This window comes from Peromyscus californicus, unplaced genomic scaffold, assembly GCF_007827085.1.
Source record: "Peromyscus californicus insignis strain IS unplaced genomic scaffold, ASM782708v3 Scaffold_15__1_contigs__length_86483966, whole genome shotgun sequence".
Taxonomy (NCBI): Eukaryota; Metazoa; Chordata; class Mammalia; order Rodentia; family Cricetidae; genus Peromyscus; species Peromyscus californicus.
In genome coordinates this window covers 7,248,707-7,268,687 of record NW_026294447.1, presented here as the reverse complement: position 1 = coordinate 7,268,687, position 19,981 = coordinate 7,248,707, and the positions used below count along the sequence as shown (strand labels likewise).

The 19,981-nt window shown below is 37.5% G+C and overlaps 1 protein-coding gene across 1 annotated transcript in view; it reads right to left on the bottom strand.

The window, feature by feature from the left end:
• Window positions 1-19,981, bottom strand: part of Agmo (alkylglycerol monooxygenase) — a 304,197-nt gene that overhangs the window by 143,027 nt on the left and 141,189 nt on the right. Inside the window, exons 6-10 of the mRNA XM_052738359.1 lie at window positions 19,714-19,780; window positions 16,667-16,732; window positions 16,495-16,574; window positions 13,122-13,256; window positions 11,434-11,550 (exon numbers count right to left, since the gene is read on the bottom strand). Of these exons, the coding sequence (XP_052594319.1) occupies window positions 11,434-11,550; window positions 13,122-13,256; window positions 16,495-16,574; window positions 16,667-16,732; window positions 19,714-19,780 (465 nt within the window). The remainder of the gene's footprint in view (window positions 1-11,433; window positions 11,551-13,121; window positions 13,257-16,494; window positions 16,575-16,666; window positions 16,733-19,713; window positions 19,781-19,981) is intronic.

The window sequence follows — 19,981 nt, the reverse complement described above, 5'->3', positions numbered from 1 at the left end:
TGTTAATATTTGGCTTTTGATTATTAGCCATTTCCTGCTATGAGTTTCTTGTGTGCTATTATAGCTTTTCCATCATTTATTGGGCACCATTTCCCCTCTACTAAAGGAATATTTAGATAACCTTGTGCGCTGACAGCTATGCACAGCCAGAACCCCAGTTCAAGCCTCCCTATAACTATCGTCATTGGCAGCATTCGGCCAGGATCATCCCCAAAGGGATGAAAGTACCTCTGTATTCTCTAAGAACAGACTTAAGCACCCAAGAAACAACACCTGGTCTCCTAGGTCAGGAGGATAGCTTTATTTCTTGTGCAATTTAGGGTGAGAACCTCCTTCCTTACATCCTTACTAATAGACTCCTAATTTCTTACCTAACCACTTCTAGGAATGTAGATTGAGCACATAAATTCCCTTCTTGATATGCTAACCATTCATTAGCTCTTTATGGACCTTCTCCCTTACCACTCCCCTTTTGGGTTGTAAAAAAAAGCCTGGTGGTCACTGCCTGAGGAAAATTCTTTCCTGCCTTTATGACCCTGTAAAAATTCAAGCCTGGTGACCTTGCTGTATGAGGGGATTGCTATTTCTTGGGTTTATATCTGGATTCCTGAGAGATGTTGGGAGAACTGAGAGAGTCAGAGAACTGAGAGGTAGAAGGAGAGAGGATTTTTGAAGAGAGAACTTGAAGATGAGACAGAGGAAAGAGAACAGAAGAAATAGATGGATAAGAACTGGAGAGGAACAAACTAGATGGGAAGAAGTAGATTGAAAGGCTAAAAGAGAATACCAGAGGAACATGATGGAAGATGAGGAAGAGCCAGATGGGGAAGAACAAGATGAGAAAGAAGGAGATGAGAAAGGATCTAAGATGGGAAAGAACTAGATGGATGAGAATCTAAATGGGGCAGAACTAAGATGAAGGAATTAAGATAGAACTTAGAAGGGACAGCAGATAAATGTAGAGAGAAATCAGGCAAGAAAGGAGCTAGGCATGAGAGCAGAATACAAGCTGTGTAGAGAGAGAACTGACTCAGAATAATAAAGTGTATGGACTAAGGAGTTTCGTGTACATAAATTCATTTCTTCTCATTGAAGATTAGTTATCAACTGGTTGTAGATTCTTCCCAGACCCTGGGAGAGGACTATTGAGGGGCTGGACTCCCATAGTCCTTGTTATTTTTCTCTTTCTGCTTCTCATACATTAGATCTAAATGTCAGCATTGTAATTAAGATCTGTCCAGCATTAAGGCATTTGTGACAAGCATTCAAACCAATATTCTCTTCTATCCCCACATCAATTATTGAAGTACCTTTATAATTAATTTTCCATCTTCTAAGAGTATCTGTCTCTCTGTCTTCCATATCTTTGGGGTTTTAGAGCTATTATTTCATATTATAAAATATATCACATCACTTGAGTTTCAAAACTTTCAGGGGCTTCAGCTAGCACTCAAAGCAAAACTAAAACTCAAGATTCTAGCCTATCCATGTTATACTCCAATATGGTCTCCTTTCTTTCACACATTTTAAGTTTAGTTGTTTGATAATCTTAAACATGCATATAATATATTAATAATCAAGTATAATTCTTCCATTATTTTCCCAACCACATTATCCTCACAGCTTTATTTGCTCCTTTAAGGGCTCCCTGTATAGGCAAGGGTGAAGGGCTATCTACTGTTACATGGATAGTCTCAGGGCCTTCATCAGTGAACAAAACTGACTATCCATCACTTAGCAGCCATCAACTGCCAATAACTTTTCAGCTAAGGGTGAGGCTTCATAACCTCTCTGCTGCCCGTGATGGTATTTGGGCTGACTTGATCTTGTACAGGTCTTATTCATACAGAGTTACTGTGAGTTCATGTGCACAATGACCCTGTCTTGTATAAGAATTGTTTTGCTGCAGATAACTACAGCCTCTGTCTCTCAAATCTTTCTGGACCCTCTTGCATTATGATTTCTGAGCCTTGGGAAGAGGGGTTGGGATATAAACACACCATATAATGCTAAGTACACAGTCTTTTCTCTGTATGTTGAGCGATTTGGGGTCTATGCATTATCATCTACCACAAAAAGAAGTTTCTCTGTCAAGAGGTGCATTAATTTATAAATATGAAGGTTAAAATTTAGGGACAGTTTATTACTCTATTTAGCAAGATAATATTAGAGTCTTCTTTAGAGTCTATGTCCTAGGCAGCTAAAATTTTTGCCAAGTTAAAGGTATGAGACATGAGTTCCATCTTTTGGAGTGGGGTTTAAGTTCAGTGAAAAGGTAACTGGTTACTCCTTCAACATGGGTGCCACTGTTGTACCAGTGGTTATTGTCGCATGAATTTTAACAGATCTTATTAATAAAAATAAACCCAGAGCCAGGTATTGGGGTAAATGCTGGAAGATTAGAGAGACAGAACATGCCACAGCCACCTCACCTTGCCAACTCCTCAGCTGATCCTGTTTCCTCAAACTGGAAGCCTCTGAGTCCTCATCTGAATGAATCTCAGCTGAACTGCTGCTAAAAGCCTAAAAACTTAACCAGCTCTAGTTCCTGGTCCTCATGCTTTATATACCTTCCTTCTTCCTGCCATCACTTCCTGGGATTAAAGGCCTGTGTCACCATGCCTGGCTGTTTCCAGTGTGGCTTTGAACTCACAGAGATCCAGATGGATCTCTGCCTCCAGAACGCTAGGATTAAAGGTGTGTGTGCCACCATCTTCTGGCCTCTATATGTATCTAGAGGCTGTTCTGTTCTCTGAACACAGATTAGTTTATCAAGGTGCACCATATATTGGGCAACACAATATCACCGCAGGTTATACCATTCCAGGCCAGTTATTATAACTTCAAGGTTCTACAGTAGGTAAGACAACTGTTGCTTTCTCTGCTGGCAGCATTCCTAGCACTTTCCAGCACAATGAAAGCTAGCCAGTAGGGATGAAGCTTCCAGAAAAGATCCAGCTTGATTTCTGCATTTCCTATGAGTATAATTTTCTGCTGATTGATTGGTTGATTGGTAGATTCAATCAATTTTCTAAGTTGTTTAGTCTGGAACACCCTATATAGCCCACACCAAATTTGAACTCTTGGTCCCTCTGCCAGGTCTTCCTGAGTATTGAGATTAGAGATGTGCTCTACCACATCCTGGTCCCTGCTTGTCATCTGTAAGTCATTTAGACGTGCAAGTCTTCCTAACAATCTTGTTCCCCACTCAAGGCTGTTTTTATCTACTCTGCCTTCTACTTAGAATGACTTCCTTCATGATCCTTATTGCTCATTTAATTCAGATCTTTATGCAAAAATGTGTCTTCATCCATCCATGTAAAACATATAACACTTCATCCCTTTATAGTTATCTACTTAATTGTATGTCTTCTGACTTATGTCTTCTGTGTACTTACATCTTTCTGTGAATCCTCTGTTCCTTATCTATCTCCTTTCACTAAAAGGTGTGCTTTTTTCATGGCTATGTCTCAAGAGCCTAAATCCTTGACACATAGTACTCAATATACATTTGTTGAAAAACTAAGCAAATAAGTGTGTACATTTGCATTTAATACAAATCCTTTAATTACACAAAATTGAGCAAATAATTATTATATTAAACTAATACTAATATTTAAGCTTTAATACAAATCCAGTTAAACCATTTAATCAGAAATTTAACATTAAGGTATTAAATTATTTTAAACACTAATTATTTAAAATACTAAATAACTTAATATTCACTTATGCAATCCTTAAAGGGACACAAAATTCTAAAAATGTTTGACACTAAAAATGTGAAAAGGCTTCAATACCAAACAGTTGAGTCTGTCTGCATCATATTTATGTTAATTAAGACATATAACCATTTGATCTTCTCTCATTCATATAGAGTCCTTCTAGAAATATCTAGGGTGCATGTACTACATGTATTTTTGATAAATATGTAGAAAAGACTGTACAGAGGGACAAAAGCTCCATCACTGAATTCACACCACCTAATTCTTATTCTCTGTGGACAAACCCATAGACCTGCTAGATGAGACTGAAAGGGGAAAAACAATAGCAGTTATCTGTTTTGACCAATTTATGTTATAGTCTCCTGAATTTTAAAGATTATATTGAGTCACATCTTGTTTATTCATTTTGCATGACAATTTTTTCATTTTCCATTGGATTCATTCCAATCTAATACTATCTACTGCTATTCACATCAAATAATCTATGCCTAATGTGTTGAAATAGAATTATTCTAAATTACATTTGACTTACTATTATTTATCATAAAAATACACAAGGAAGTTTTTTTAATCTTTAGAGTAGCCCCCCAAAAGCCATAACTTGCTTCAGAGATAAACTTTTTGTTTTCATATAGTTCACAGCTAATGAGTAAATGTTAGTGCAAAAATTGCACAATCAGACTTTGAATGTCCAAAGCTGATTAAAAGGCTGCATTTGTAGTACTGGAGAGATGCCTCCACAGTTAAGAATGTGGGAACTCAGAGACTATGGCAGAATGCACAAGTCCTGACAAGTGCCAACGTTGAGAGGGGGAAGTAGACGCTGGGCTGGGTCTCATGTCTACCCAAGAAGTTGTCTACAAATGATAACCAAACAGGAACATCTGTTCTCTCCAGTGGAGTCTTACTATGTCTCAACCACACTCTAGTGCAGGCTATCTACCATGATAACCCCCAGGAGCATCCATTCTCTCCAGTGGAGTCTTACTGTGTCTCAACCACACTCTGGTGCAGAAACTCACTTCTGCTTCTTTTTACTTCGCTTTGGCATATTTGTGTTTTGTCTTATTGGTCATTTGCCTGCTTCTTTTTAGTGTGTGTGTGTGTGTGTGTGTGTGTCTTACTCTCAGTTTTGGTTTGGAGAGCATGCTAACGTAGCCCATATTTCTATGTCAAGCATTTGTTAATAACATCATCCCATGAAGTGGAACCTATCAGGTTAAGAATTGATCTCATAATTATTATAAAGAAATTTAAGGTAAAGTCTGTGGGTCTGACCACTAAACACTGTAATTAAGTAGCTACTGCACCAGGTTCAGGGAAAGCGGAATGTGCCTCTCACAACTTTCTGGTGGTCATCATGTTAAATTTTTGACTCCAAAAGTTATTTATACAGAAGTTGCACATTTAAAATAAGTCTTTATCTGCTCTAGTATTTGGATAAACAGAAAAGCCTCTGCTATCACAGCAGGCTCCCCAGCCCCAAAACAGTCAGAATCTTTCTATGTGATTATGGTCTATGGTAGATGAGGCTAAAATAAAATAGTGCAGTTGGATTTTAAAGTCTGCATATGCCTTTGGAAATTTCCATACTAGGAAGGCATTATACAATTTTGCACATAAGCAAGCTTTCTTCTGAGTCATGTAGCAAGTGTTAAGTAAAGAAAAACATATGTGGGAAATAAATATGTCCTTCCGAATTAATTAGTGTCAGGAACGAAGCTGTCCCAACTCCAATTTCAGCTTGAAAAGGGTTTCAACACTAGATAATTCTCTTTGCCTATCAACTATAGCAGCTTTTTCTATACTTTTCTTATGATAGGAGAGAAATCTGAGTTCCAAATATGTCTCTTAATATGTACAATGCCTGTCTAAATTTTACCTAAGAACAACTCACATGTACCCAAACATTTAAATCTGTTGATGAATTTAATATTGAGGATGCCATTTCAAAACCAAAATTAAGGCCCACATTTCTTGATACAGATAAATTTCCAGTTTTAACTTTGTGAATAAAGAGTAATACAAATATAAAGAATAAAGAAGTACTGTAAACTGTACTTGATATTGAACAATGTTGAATGCAATCAACAGTTTGATATTTTCATGGAGATGGTCTAGGTTATTTTTTGGTTTGCTTGTTCATTTTAGTCTTATGTATGTATCTTAACACTATTACTGTTCATACAACTTAGTCATATTTTGGTTGAATAAAAGTTAATGTATTAAACAATGTAACTGATGATAGACAAATTCTATGATCCTTGAGGAGATGGTTCCAACTTATGCTACTGTGACAATGAGCTTCTGTGTCTGTGGACTCTGTGATTCACCTGACCACAGAATGAACAAACTCAGGGAAATATTCTGTTTGTCCTGAACATATGCACAATGTTTTATTGTCATTGTGCTTAAATGGTGCAGGACAGATAAGTACAAGAAATCTAGAAATCATTAAAGTATAATGAAGGATGTGCTTACACTATATGAAAGTACCATGGGACAAATGTAATGGATTTGACTACCCTTGAATTTTGGTAGTTATGGGTTGAGAAAAAGGTACTGGAATCAGTTGCCCCGGATACCATGGAAAGATTATATGCAGTTTAATCATTTAGGAAGGTTGATGTTTATATGTGACTGCTAAAATTAAGGTATTTCACATTGCCATTTTGAAAGTCTTACTCATGCAAGAAATTGGATGATTTTGTCATTGACCTAATGACAAGCCCTTGGTTTCATTATTAGTTTTGTAATGTGTAACAAAATCTTAACAATAGGCAAGTATGCACTCAGTCGTTATATTTTCATAATACTTTTTCATACAATAATTGTTTTTATTTTCATTTCAAGAAACAGAATCTAGATTTAAGTCATTGTTTTCTGCTGTGGTATGGTCTGTATGTCAAATGTGTTGCTGATTGGTCAATAAATAAATCACTGATTGGCCCGTGGCCAGGCAGGACAAGGAGGAGAATAGAGTTGGGAAGTGGAAGGCTGAGTCAGAGAGACACTGCCAGCCGCCATGATGACAAGCCGCATGTGAAGATGCCGGTAAGCCACGAGCCATGTGGCAAGGTATAGATTAATGGAAATGGATTAATTTAAGCTGTAAGAACAGTTAGCAAGAAGCCTGCCGTGGCCATACAGTTTGTAACCAATATAAGTCTCTGTGTTTACTTGGTTGGGTCTGAGTGGCTGTGGGACTGGCAGGTGACAGAGATTTGTCCTGACTGTGGGCCAGTCAAGAAAACTCAAGCTACAGTTTTCTGCTAAAACTAATAAAGTTCACTGTTTTCCTATAACCTTCCTTTAATTATATTTAGACAGAGAACTCATGCAAATTTACCTTATATTCCAAAGTGAAGTCATTAAAAGAAGGATTGTCTACTAACTTTTAATGAAAAAAATGAAATAATTTAGAAATGTATATGGGCAACACCAGAAGTGTGTTAAATGAACATTTTCTCTTTCCATCTCTATAGAAGTTGCAGCAAATTTCCTTAATTTAGCTGGATGCCTTGTGGCATATGCTATTGGTTCCTCACCCAGAATGTGTCTCTCATTCCTTCTATGGGAATAGTTTGCTAATTCTACTAAGTCTGGCAGGTACCGAGAGGAAAAGTGAGCATGCTGTTCTGGGGGCAGCATCCCACTTGGTATGACTCTCACTCTCTTGGGGGCAGGATCCCACTTGGTGTGACTCTCACTCTCCTGGGGGTACCATCCCACTTGGTGTGACTCTCACTCTCCTGGGGGCAGCATCCCACTTGGTGTGACTCTCACTCTCCTGGGGGCACCATCCCACTTGGTGTGACTTTCACTATCCTGGGGGCAGCATCCTACTTGGTGTGACTCACTCTCTTGGGGGCAGCATCATACTTGGTGTGACTCTCACTCTCCTGGGGGTACCATCACACTTGGTGTGACTCTCACTCTCCTGGGGGCACCATCACACTTGGTGTGACTCTCACTTTGTCTAACCCTGACCTGGTACTAGTTACTGGTTTAGTACAGGCAGAGGAATGACATCTGAATAATGAAACATGAAGTTTGTTGACAAGAAATTTTGAATATGTCCCACAAATTATAAAATGAAGGCAACAAGATAGTCTATGAGAATTCAATTTGTTGTCTTTGGCAAACTAAATCACAGCACATTTTATCAGTTAATAAAGAATACTTTTAAAATATAAATGCAAGCCACGTTCATGGCTAAATAGGATGTATATATAAGTATATCCTATTGAGAATATATGTTCTTATGTGTGTGTATGTGTGTATGTCAAGCAGATGTTGAATTTGCCTCCTCAACTCTATTTTTCTTTTCCTATGTACTTTTACAACCATTTTTCTTCCAAGTCTTCCTGTTCCCTCTTTCAGAACATGAGTATCCTACAGTTGACCCTGCTGGGTTCCCGTTCATAAAATACATTGAATTCAAATCTCCAGCATGATTCCACTGGCAAATTTGGAGATGTACAAATGAATGTTTGACTCCATCTTACATAGTCACACCTGAGTTTTTTGTATGCCAGTATTTAAAACAGGAGTGTAGTGGGTAGCCATTCCAGCTTTGGTCTGGAAGTTTTAACCTCCATTGAGGCTTCAGTAACTATCACGCCTACAAGGCGGGGCCAAGAGAGGGCCCTGAAGACCTGAGATCGGGATGCACTGCACTCTCTTGTTTCCTGGACCTGGACTCTAGAGGTAGACCAAGGGGAGTTCTTCAGAGAACACCACAGAACTGCACTGAGTCTTCCCCAGAACCCGCCACCTACCTATCCCTTCATTTGTAAGTTACCCACTAAATAAATCTTCCTTTTAACTACGTGGAGTGGCCTTAATAATTTCACCAATACTGGAGTCACTGGTAGCCATCTTGACTCATGCAGGAGCCTTTACACTAAGAGAATACTAAGGAAAGCAAGGATACTGATAGATGGAACACTGAGGAGACAACCATCCCAAAGGTGTAATTGGGTGAGGCAGTAAGCTCTCCTAAACTGTATCCCTGTCATATAAACAATGAATTCTGCTCATTGCATTCAACACCGTATTTCAAATGGAATTCTATATTCATTATTCAATATCTAAATTATATAGACCCTATAGAATTTTTTCAGTGAAATACTCTATTGATATATAATTATTTAATTTCATAGGATTTAGATAATGATACTACCTAACAATAAATAGTCAGTAGGACTAGTTCTCAGTGCACATTATTTATTTATTTCAGCTGATCAAGTGATTTTCAGAAGTGTTTAAGATATCTTAGTTTCAAACAGGACTCATAGGGGCTCACAGAGACTGAAGGGACAATCATGGAGTTTTGTACGGGTCTGAGCTAGGCCCTCTGCATATGTCTTATGGTTGTGGAGCTTGATGCTCCAGTGAGGCTCATCGCAGTGGGAGCACAGCTTGTCTCTGACTCTTGCCTGCTTTTGGAACCCTTTTCCTCCTACTGAGTTGCCTCATCAGGCCTTGATATGAGGTTTTGTGCCTGATCTTATTGTAACTTATCACCCTGTATTAGGCTGATATCCCTGGGGGCCTCCCCATTTATGAAAAGAAATGGAGGGGTGGATCGGGGGAGAGGGGAGAAGGGGAAACTGGGAGGAATGGAGAAAGGGGAAGCTGTATTCAGGATGTAATATAAAAAGAATAAATTTACACACACACGCACACATATACTATATCTATATCTATATCTATATCTATATATATATCTTAGTTTCTTTTAAATTCAGTCTGTTAGTCCAAACAATTTTACTTAGTACTTTGATTATATTCATTTTTAATACTCTGATAATTTGATTCTGTGGTTATAGTTCAAGCTTTGTTCTGTTTTTTTATTTTCCTTCTAGTATGATTTTGTGATTAGTACTTTTTAACAGTCAGTTTGTAATTGTTGGAATGTTATATCCTGACTTAAATTTATGTATTAGCTGGAGGAAAATTTTAATTTTTTTTTAGGTACCTGAACTCTGATCTGAGACCAGCTTAAAATTTATTCTTATCTGGAATTTATCCAGTACATTGTTAGCATAAGCTTCCATCCAGTCCTGTGTAAAGATGAGACAGTTAAAATTCTCAAAAGTAGTCAGTCCTGAACGTATACATACAAGTAACTTCAAATGGACTCAACAGGGTATAGTTAGGAATATGTGTATATACACACATACATACATGTATACAAACACACACGAACACATTCAATAACAATTAATGAAAAAAGAAGCCATAAATTTGAAATACAATTGAGAAGATTTTATGGGAAGTGTTGGAGGAAAGAAAGGGAAGGGATAAATGTTGTAATTATATTAGAATCTCAAAAATAAACCAAAAGAAAAAAGAAAAAATTTCTCAGGAATATTTTTTTTTTTTTTTTTTTGCCTACCTCACCAAAGCTAAGTGTAAGACTCCAAATCTTCCTTTGAATATTTTTTCTTCATTAGTGTTTTGCCCTCATTTTCCTGAAAACATTTTAAATTTTATTTTGGAGTCAGTTACTTTATCCAGTTGTGTTGTCTGACTGGGCTGACCCAACAGTCCACAAGCAATTGCAATTGCCCTGACCGAGTAAGCTGCACCCGCTCGCCTGCTTCCGTGTTCACATTTCCTCAACCTGTTTAGCATCTCAGAGATTCTGCATATTTTGCTATCTCTTTTGTGCACTGGAGGAGATATTTTTGTACATTTAATCTACAAATTGTAGAAGTTCTGTACATCTTAAAAGTATATATATATATATATACACATCTATATGTATATATATATGTGTGTATATATATATGTATATGTATATATATAAACCTACCACATTACAAGGAAGAGAATTGCTTTAAGGCATAGCCATTAATTGTATGGAGTAATTGTGACAACCTCAACATTCCTGACTCTGAGATTATTTCCTGAGATTCACATTTTCTTTGTAACAAGGATTAATTCAGGATCTTATTTTCCTGTTGTATTTTACCTACTATTAATTTAGTTACCTTATTACCGTTATCTACCTTATTACCGTTTATCTACCTTCACTTTTATGAAAAATATATTATGAATGAGTCAATGAAACAAAGAAAATTGGCTAAAATATTTATTTTATCATTTTCATAGTTTGCAGTCCATTTTTTACTTGCTTTTGGTTACTTTTGTTTTCTTCAGAAAACAATCAGTATAGATAATGCTCATTAGCTAAAATATGCTCATTGCTCATCACCTCTTAGTGCACCTACATTTGAGTTACCAGAGGTTGGGTATTATGTACATTTTAGAAAAAAAAACATAAAAGCTGAAAAACTTGCAATGGAAATTCTCTAAACTCAATTTATCAAGTAATTGTCTAAATATATTAGGTATCTTGAAATTGATAGAAATTATGCTGTCCTAAACATGTTTAATTCTGATTTTTGAAGTCTTTTATTTCAATTACAAAAATATATAGCAAGTAATCTCTTATTTACAATTTAGACAGGTGTCAAAACATTTGATTTATATTTCATATAGCAGCACATGGATACAATTAATCTGTTTATACTTAATAGTCTTGAGGAAATTTGCCTACTTAAAATGTGTGGTGTTTCCCCCAAAATTAAAGCAATTATGAAGAAAAACAGATCATAGTCACAAAGGAAGAGCTTATTTTAATTTTTAAAAAATTGACAGATTATTTTTCATATATGATATTGAAGTTGATGCTACCTACCTCTGCGTCTGCAAATGTCTCTTCATAAAATGCCAGCATCACTGCAAACTGCAGGACAGTGTACATCTTTAACAGCTGGGATGCTGCTGATGACCAGGGGACCTCCTGTCCTGTGACCTAGGTAGACAAGAAGGACACTTGCCTTTACTCCCCCACGGCGCCTTTCTCTGGCTGAAATTCACACTGCAGGAAAAGACTAGTCACAGAAAAAGGAGTTTGATATCTTTGCTCCAGAAGGACTCTGACATTCATTTCCTTGGCTAGAAAATTATCTGAAGAGTAGGAGACCAGCTTCTTGAGGCAGAATATTATGCATTCTAGTTCTGATTCGGTCTTCCTTAAATAAAAACATCATAGCTGCTTTGTATATATTCATAATTGCAATAGCCAAGAAGAAAAAATTAGAACCATTCACATCTAAAAATATGTTCAGGAACATACCAAGAAAATGAAGGCATGTGAATCTGGACAGCATAGGTAACCATGATTCAACATCAAATAGTATTTTATTAAAACAACTTTCCTAAACTACTAAGATTTCTAGAAGTACGGTGCTATACTTTTCTTTAGATAAAGTAGATGTAGGCACTCATATAATTTAAAAATATTTACTTTGACTGTTCTGTTAAAAAAAGAAAGAAAAGTAAAACCCTCCTTCCTAGGCATTTGAAAGAAGAAATAATCGATGTATTTTTCACATTTATCAAGCTGACTAATTACATCTAATTATGGATGTAAAATATATGTGAGTAAGTCAAGTATTTAGAAACAATAAAATATTATTCAGATAAAATATTCTTTAAGACATCACATGTTTTTTTAATCTGAAATACCATCTTGTAAATGACAATTGACTCTTCCAAATGCTTCTGTACTTGTATTTGTGCCCTTTATTTGATAAAGAAACAGCATATATCATGAACTATTGAATAGAAATCATATTTTTCACCTAGAAGAGAATTTCAGATTTAAATTAAATTTTTCTTGGTGTCATAAGCCAGATGCTAGTGGAACATGCCTTTAATCCAGCACTTGGGAGGCAGAGACAGGCAGATCTCTGAGTTATAGGCCAGCCTGGTCTATAGGGTGAGTTCCAGAACAATAAAGGCTACACAGAGAAACCCTGTCTCAAAAAACAAAAGCAAAAAATAATTTCTTAGCTTTTTGTATTACATTTCTGTATTTCTTTTTCTCATGTTTTTCAAGTTATTTCTATACTTAATATTTCTATTCTAATATCAAATAAATTCAACCATGGTTTGTCAAAGCAATTTCACTGCCATGATGTGACTTTATAATTTTTACTTAGGGGACTTCATTTAGTCATAAGTAAAATTAAGAATAAACCTGATTTCTAAAGCTCTTTCCATCTCTCAGGTTCTGGGACTGTGCATGGGAGGACATACACCTTTGTTACTCACCAGAGGAGGCTCTTGCCTGTGGGCTTGAAAGGTTCTGAAGTAGTTTCAATTGTTCTACTTCCCAAATTACACTCCCTGTAATGAATCAGTGCCCACCTAGAAGGTAATGCCCTTCTTAATCCACCTCCAGGGTGGTATATCCTCATTAAGCTATCCATTTACATCGGCTGTGGTAGCATCGTTTTATAGTATCACACGAAGACAGCACATATGAAGACTGGCTGCATATGGAGCCCCACCACATCCTCTGCCATGACCTCTACTTACCTCTGGAATTTCTTCACTTAGGCCAAGTCTTGGTTTACCTGGACCCCATCCTGGTCCTTTAAATAGGACAGAAAACTTATGGAAGAATCCAGGTGTAGCCCAAAATGTATTCCATATATAGAGTAAATGGTGAAACTTGGAAAAATAAAAAAAAATACATGTATAGTTTACTCTATGTAAGAGAAGCATAACAGATAGCATTAAGTATAGCTCATTATATACATCATTATATTGTTCATTGTAATTTTCATATTTTCCTTAATATATACCATGCATGAGAAGATAGATAATATATTGATATGTAACCACATTCTGTTTTTTAATTAATTCTATATATCTTATATACCTTTGGTGTGTTAGGAAAATCTTTGAAGCTAAATGAAATTATAATTTTATTTTAAAATAAAGAGAACATAATTGATTACAAAACCATCAAAGTAGAGTAAATGAGTTATGAGGCTGCATCAAATAACATTCACTAGCTTGTGTGAAAGCAATAGCCTGTCTGCTGACTCCTTCCCTCACATCTTACTAGATGGACATTACAGTAGGGACATGGAAGCATCGTAAGATCGCTGATCTATTTAAATATTTTTAAAACAATGCTTTATTGTGTTACTAATATGATATTAACAAAATATATTCACAAATATTTCAGTTTGTAGAGTTCCAAGTATTAAAAATCTCACATTCTGTCACAAAAAAAAGAAAAGCCTTGGTGACTGAAGGAGACTTTTACAATGAGTGTTACAGCGGGAATATGCAGTCTTTAAATAGCATTCATTTGACATGCACAGAAGTTAAAAAACATGCCCACATATAAGTGCCCAATAAATTTTAACTGTAAGGAATTTCACACAAGTGCCCATAATGCACCACAGGATTAAACATATTCATAGGATTTGGGCATCAGCTCCAGACTCTAGATGTAAGGGGTTTATTAAGTATAGAAATGCATTAATGGAAAGAAAAGCTTTTGCTCTCAGAATTTGTGGTCTTGCTGGTATTTTAGCAGTCCCTGGATGAATTTAAATTGCTAGGTTTAGAAGAATGGATTTTATAATTACTTGAAATATTCCAAGAATCAACCTGAGTTATTACAGGGCTTAATGGAGAAGTTTCTGAGGACGAGGTAAATGTTAGATGAATGCTTAGCCTGGGGATTTTCAATACTAGTAATACAGAAATTAGGATGTTTAGAACTTCCAACACACATTAAAATACTAAATCATTTGGTTATGTTGCAAATGGACTTCAATTTTATTTCTACAAATCTGGATAGTACCCATGAGCAATATATCATAACAGCTTAATGACATTTTCCTAGTTTACTGGTTTCCAATCCCCTGGGACTTTGGGTCTTCCAAAAGAGAGCAGAGTGGTCTACATCTAAACAAAGCAAGCATATCCCTGTTTCTAGTAGGGAAAATTCCAAGTTCCTTTGCAGGCAATAAAACAAGCAATTTAGCTATACTCAAAGGGAAGTCACTGAAAATAACAAATTTGTGTGTTATAAACTCCTAATTATCATAACTTGCTGACTTGACATTTCTGACTAAAATGAACACATAGGAGAATAAACCTGAGACCCACACATGACAACTACCATGCTGAAGAAAACATTTTGAAAGGTAGATACCTGGAAGCTTAATACTTGACTCAATGAGCAGTGGCTCAAAGCTGCCTGTCGTTGTCTGACCTAGGCATGTAGTCAGTTCCTACTCATTCATCTAACTGTATTGTAGTGCTTACAACATCCATTCACTAATCATTTCTCATGTATGAACCCTTATCCTCAAAAATCATATATTCCCAAAGCCTTGCTTGTATCCATTAACAATATTGGACATCACCTATAATCTATTCCAAATAGTCCACAGTGCTGCTAAATAAAACCTGGACTTCACAAAGATGGTCACATGGGTCACATTGGCATCAGTCTTGGAAAGCTCTGTCCTAGAGAAACAGGGTAGACTTTTATATTTCTCTTTACTTATTCATATTAAGGAGAAAATCTGCCTAAAGTTAAGAAAGAGGGCCTTTCATGAATATTTTCTAAATTGGTGATAATTTAATAGAGCTGGTTGTAAAGATTTGAACACTTTTATTATGTGTCTCCTGAGAGACACATCCTATTGTGAGTAGAGCCTGGGGTAGAGATGGAAAGTGATGTGCCATGTAGTAGAAGAGAGAGAGAGAAAGAGAGAGAGAGAGAGAGAGAGAGAGAGAGAGAGAGAGAGAGAGAGAGAGAGAGAGAGAGAGGAGAGATACACATCAACAATTTTCTTTTCAACTGTGGACACATAGAAATAATGATGGCACTTGGCCAAAGCTGGTGTGTGAAGCCACAGTCAGGTGAGGAGTTTAGATGAATTAAGCGAGCCTTGCTCTTGGCTTCCTAGGGTAAATTTGCAGCTGTCAATTGAATCTGGAATTACTTAAACTCTCTGAGCCTGTGTTTCCCACGCTAGAAGGCAGAAATCAAAGAGCCACTTCTTCATGAGGTACTACTGATGGTGAGCGAACTGCTTTGTGTTTGCAGGTACTTCACACAGAAGGGATTTAACAGATGTAGAGAATTCTTCTGTCTCAATGTCGTGTGCAAATTTAAGTGGGCTGCAGAGCAGGCCCAACAGGAGCCTGTAATTTGGTTACTTCCGGTACATTGCAACCACCCAGCCTAGCACACAAATCTGTCACTGGCTGACCATCACAGCTTTGAGAGCATTCTTATCTTTCTCTCATTTGTGATTCCTTAACCTCAGGAGCCTTTGTGGTAATTTGATGCTGACACACTGGAACTTTGCAGACATTCTTCTTTTCTCTAGTGCGGACCACTAAGACCAGTGAACAAGCAACAGCACATGTCTAACAGAAAATTGGTCTGCTCTACCAAGTCTTAGCAGGAGAGGTAATATGTGGACCTCACTGATGGATAATGCTCCTTGACATCCAGTTCTGAGACAAGAAGGGTAAAAGCCTCATGGTGAATTTCTAACCAGAGGTTGAAGGCTTGAAGCAAATATTTTTCTTACTGTGGGATCAGCCTTAATTACATGTTGTACCACTGTTCCTGAATACATGAATATATTTCAGGTCTATTCTGAGAAAGAGCATGTTTCTTAAAGAACCCCCTTTTTTTTTGCATTTGAGGTATTAGACACATTTGAAAATTCTTATAATAGGTTTTAATGGATTTTACCCATCTGACTCAAGTGTTACTTAACTGCTAAAGTTATTTCAAATTCTTTTATAGGTAAAACATTTTTCCACAGCAATGTGATGTGCTTCCATCTACAGTAACCATTTTCCTCCTAAACATAAACTTTGTGAAATTCTATGCATTCAGAAAGAACAGGGCTGAATGAATTACCTGAACTTTGAATGGCTCAAATGTATCAATGGGGTGCGTTAGACCGTATACAACCTGTTCATTCTCTGCTTCAAATGTTCCTGGAAGATAAACATTACATTATGATTACTGATTTTCTACCATTTCCAAAGCAGCCTAGTTAGCTCTTTTGATAGTTGTACATTTTACTTACCAAAAATTCTGTCCCAAATAATAAGAGTGCCAGCATAGTTTTTGTCAATACAGTAGCGATTTCGGCCTGTGAGACAAAGTATTGAAAGTAATTTTTCAAATACATGAAAATGAGCTTCTGAAACATTTGTTTCACTTGTTTTAAAAAATACAAGAAAAAGTCAAGCAGTAAAGTAGCTCTAGAGATGTCACCAGGAGCACGTGAGGACAGTTGGGAGTGACGGAAGTGGTCTTGCCCAGAGAAGACCACAACAGTTGATTGTTCAGTGCCAAACAGTCAGCCTTGAAGACATACAGACAAGTAACAGTAAACAGACTGGGCAGCCGTGTTTAAGAATATGCATACACATACACCGCCTATTGCAGAGAACCGTGGAGTTGACCTGGTCTAGCTGTCTTGAGACACAGGTCAGAGGTTTTTCAGGTTACAGTCCATGGCTTCTGGGGCACAATGGGCCTTCCAGTTCCTGAGAGACTGATGCTCTCCCTCAGACAGTGAAGCATCTGTCTGTTCCCTTAGGAGTCAAGGAAGCAAGGAGGCTTGACAGGACAATTGCTCTTAGACATTAATCTGGTCTACCCTGTATGGCTCACAAACTTCACTGTATCCTGGCAACCACAACTGTATTGATCCTGGACATTACCATTGTAGCTGTTTCCGATAAAGGTCTGATTAAAAAGTCTGATTGCTCTCAATGAAATTGTCACAGCCTCAGTTGTGCTGTGGCCCCTCCAACTGGCCTGATTTAATTCCTCATGACCATATTAGGTGACCTTAGCCCAGTAAGTAAGCACAGGCACTTATAATATATCATATATCAAACATATATGCAAACTGTAATAATTAGTGAAAAAGAGACCATGAATCTGAAGGGGAAAAGGGAGGAGTATATGGGCGGGTTTGGAGGGAGGAAAGGGAAGAGTGAAATATAATTATATTATAATCTCAAAAATTAAAAAAAAATTAGACTTTATTTGTAGTCTCATTTTAGTTATTTTCTAGCTAACTTTATAAAAGTAATGAAGGTTTTATTAATTTATGAACATTTTCCCGATGTTTTAGTTAAGTGTCTAGATATAGTCACATTATTTTATAAAACTAACAAATAATTGAAAATCACATTGTTTAGAGGAAAGAAACAAGGGGAAGAGATGGAAATGTATGTATTGGGGGTTTGGGGGACACTAACTGTTCTTACAGAGGACTGAGGTTCAGTCCCCAGCACCCATGGTGGCTCCCAGCTGTCAGCAAGTGCAGTTCCACAGCATCTGGCACCCTCTTCTGTCCTCTGGGAGACTGTTTGCATGTGCTATACAGGTAGAGATGCAGGCAAAATAACCCCACACAAAACTATAATAACAAAAATAAATTTTTAGAAAGGAAATGTATGCATTTACCTTTATTTTTTTAGTGTTATTTTTAGTCTTGTTCTCTCCTGATGTTTCAGAAAGAAAATTAGCACACTATTTCACTAATAAAAGATATAATTAAAAATTAAATTACTCTTGGAATTACAACTCTTCGTAATATGTTAATTATCCAGCTCCCAAACATCCAAATTACAATTTAAACTTAATGTAACTAACTGGCAACAGTTTTTATTTTATGTGTTTTAAAACTTAAATAGGTACAATAATGTAAATGTTACCAAATCTGAAAGAAAGGAATTTTAGTCTACTAAACCATGTATCTATATTTATGTACCCACTTTCTGTGCAGGCCAGCATGGGAACCTAAGTTCACCCATAATCTAAACATGGTTCTCCACTAAAGGAAGTGTTGGCCGTGTCTGAAAACTTGGCAGGTCATCACGTCAGAGGAGGGCACAGACAAAGCAAGCATCCACCAGGAAATCTGCTAAGCATCCTACAGTGCCCGGGACAGCTTTCGACACAAAGTTTTGGTCCCCAAGTACAGGACCTACTGATGCTGACTAGGTCTGACTGAAGGCTGGGGAATTGGAAGGTGAGGTGAAGAAGAAGAAATGACCAGCTGTTTGTTTTTCAGTGTGTTTTCTTCTTTCCAGATTTTTCTGTTTATGTGGAGGAATCCACAAGAATCCTACCCTCCCTTGCTAACTGTTCCCAGGGGAGGAGAGTGCTGAGTTTGGAAAGCTTCACCCCTCTCCTAGGCTGCTGTGGCCCCTGCCTGAGAAAGGGGGAAGTTCCCCTTGAGAGGGCTGTAGTGTTCTAAAACTGCCTGCGAAGGCAGAGACATAGGAAAGCAGGAGACAGCTTTCCTTCCTTCGTCCAGTGTCCTCAGCATTGCGCCCCTTAGATTTTTTCACGCAGTGTATATGGAGGTGGCTTGGACAGTCTCACTGCTGCGTGATGAGTCTACTATGTACTCATGCACTCTGCAGGTCAGACGCATTCCAAGTTTACTTTTATTTTCCCGTCACAAATAATACACGTTCTTAGTGGTTCTCGTGCTGTCCAAATAAAACACATTTTGACTTTCACTGAACTTGGTACCTCTATACCTTAGGCACTAGGCACGTGAAGTCCTCTCGTCGGGCCACTGCGTATGTGCTGAGTTAGACAATGAGCTTGGGCAGACGAAAGTGCTGGTTATTAGGTTTTTTCCAAGTCCCAGTATGTATTCTTTAAGTTTTTAAAAGGAGCTTGTTTTGTTGTGATTTTGTGATTGGTTTCTCCTGTTTTACTTCCTCGAGTACACATATTTTAAAAATAAAAGCTTCTTTCAAATCCCACTATTTTTCAAGACTAACGATTTCAGCGTAGACAGGGCAGATCTGCAGCACTCAGTCAGAGCAAGCTACAGAGGCCTCTTCAAGATGTGAACGTTCCTATCTAGCTGTTTGGCTCACTTCCCAGCAGCAACTAGGTAAGATGGGAAGCAGTTGAGAAAGGCCACTTCCACTGGGCCGTGCTCAAGCTGAGGCTTCCCTCCATAGAAGAGGGAAACAGTACTTATTTATACAATGTCTGCTAATAGTGCAAGGTATGTTTTTACTAAAATAGCACGAAAACGACACTACCAGTTTTAAAGAAATGGTGGAAGGAAAAGCCACAGAACTGCCTTACCGTGGTGAACCCGGTGATGGCTAGGAGTGTTAAGAACCAGTTCCAAGGGGCCGAGGCTTCGGACAACCTGTTCATAGCAAAAGAGAGAGCCACACACAGCGTTATCCCTGAGTATGTATGTGCACTGCACAAACACATGACATTCACACAGGAGACGTAGTACAGAAGGCCTCAGACTCCTTCTACCCCCGGGGCATCCCAGGAAGGCGGCGACCATCAAACTGTTCTGATGTGTGGTGAGGCAGCAACAGGCTCCCCTGACTCAGTT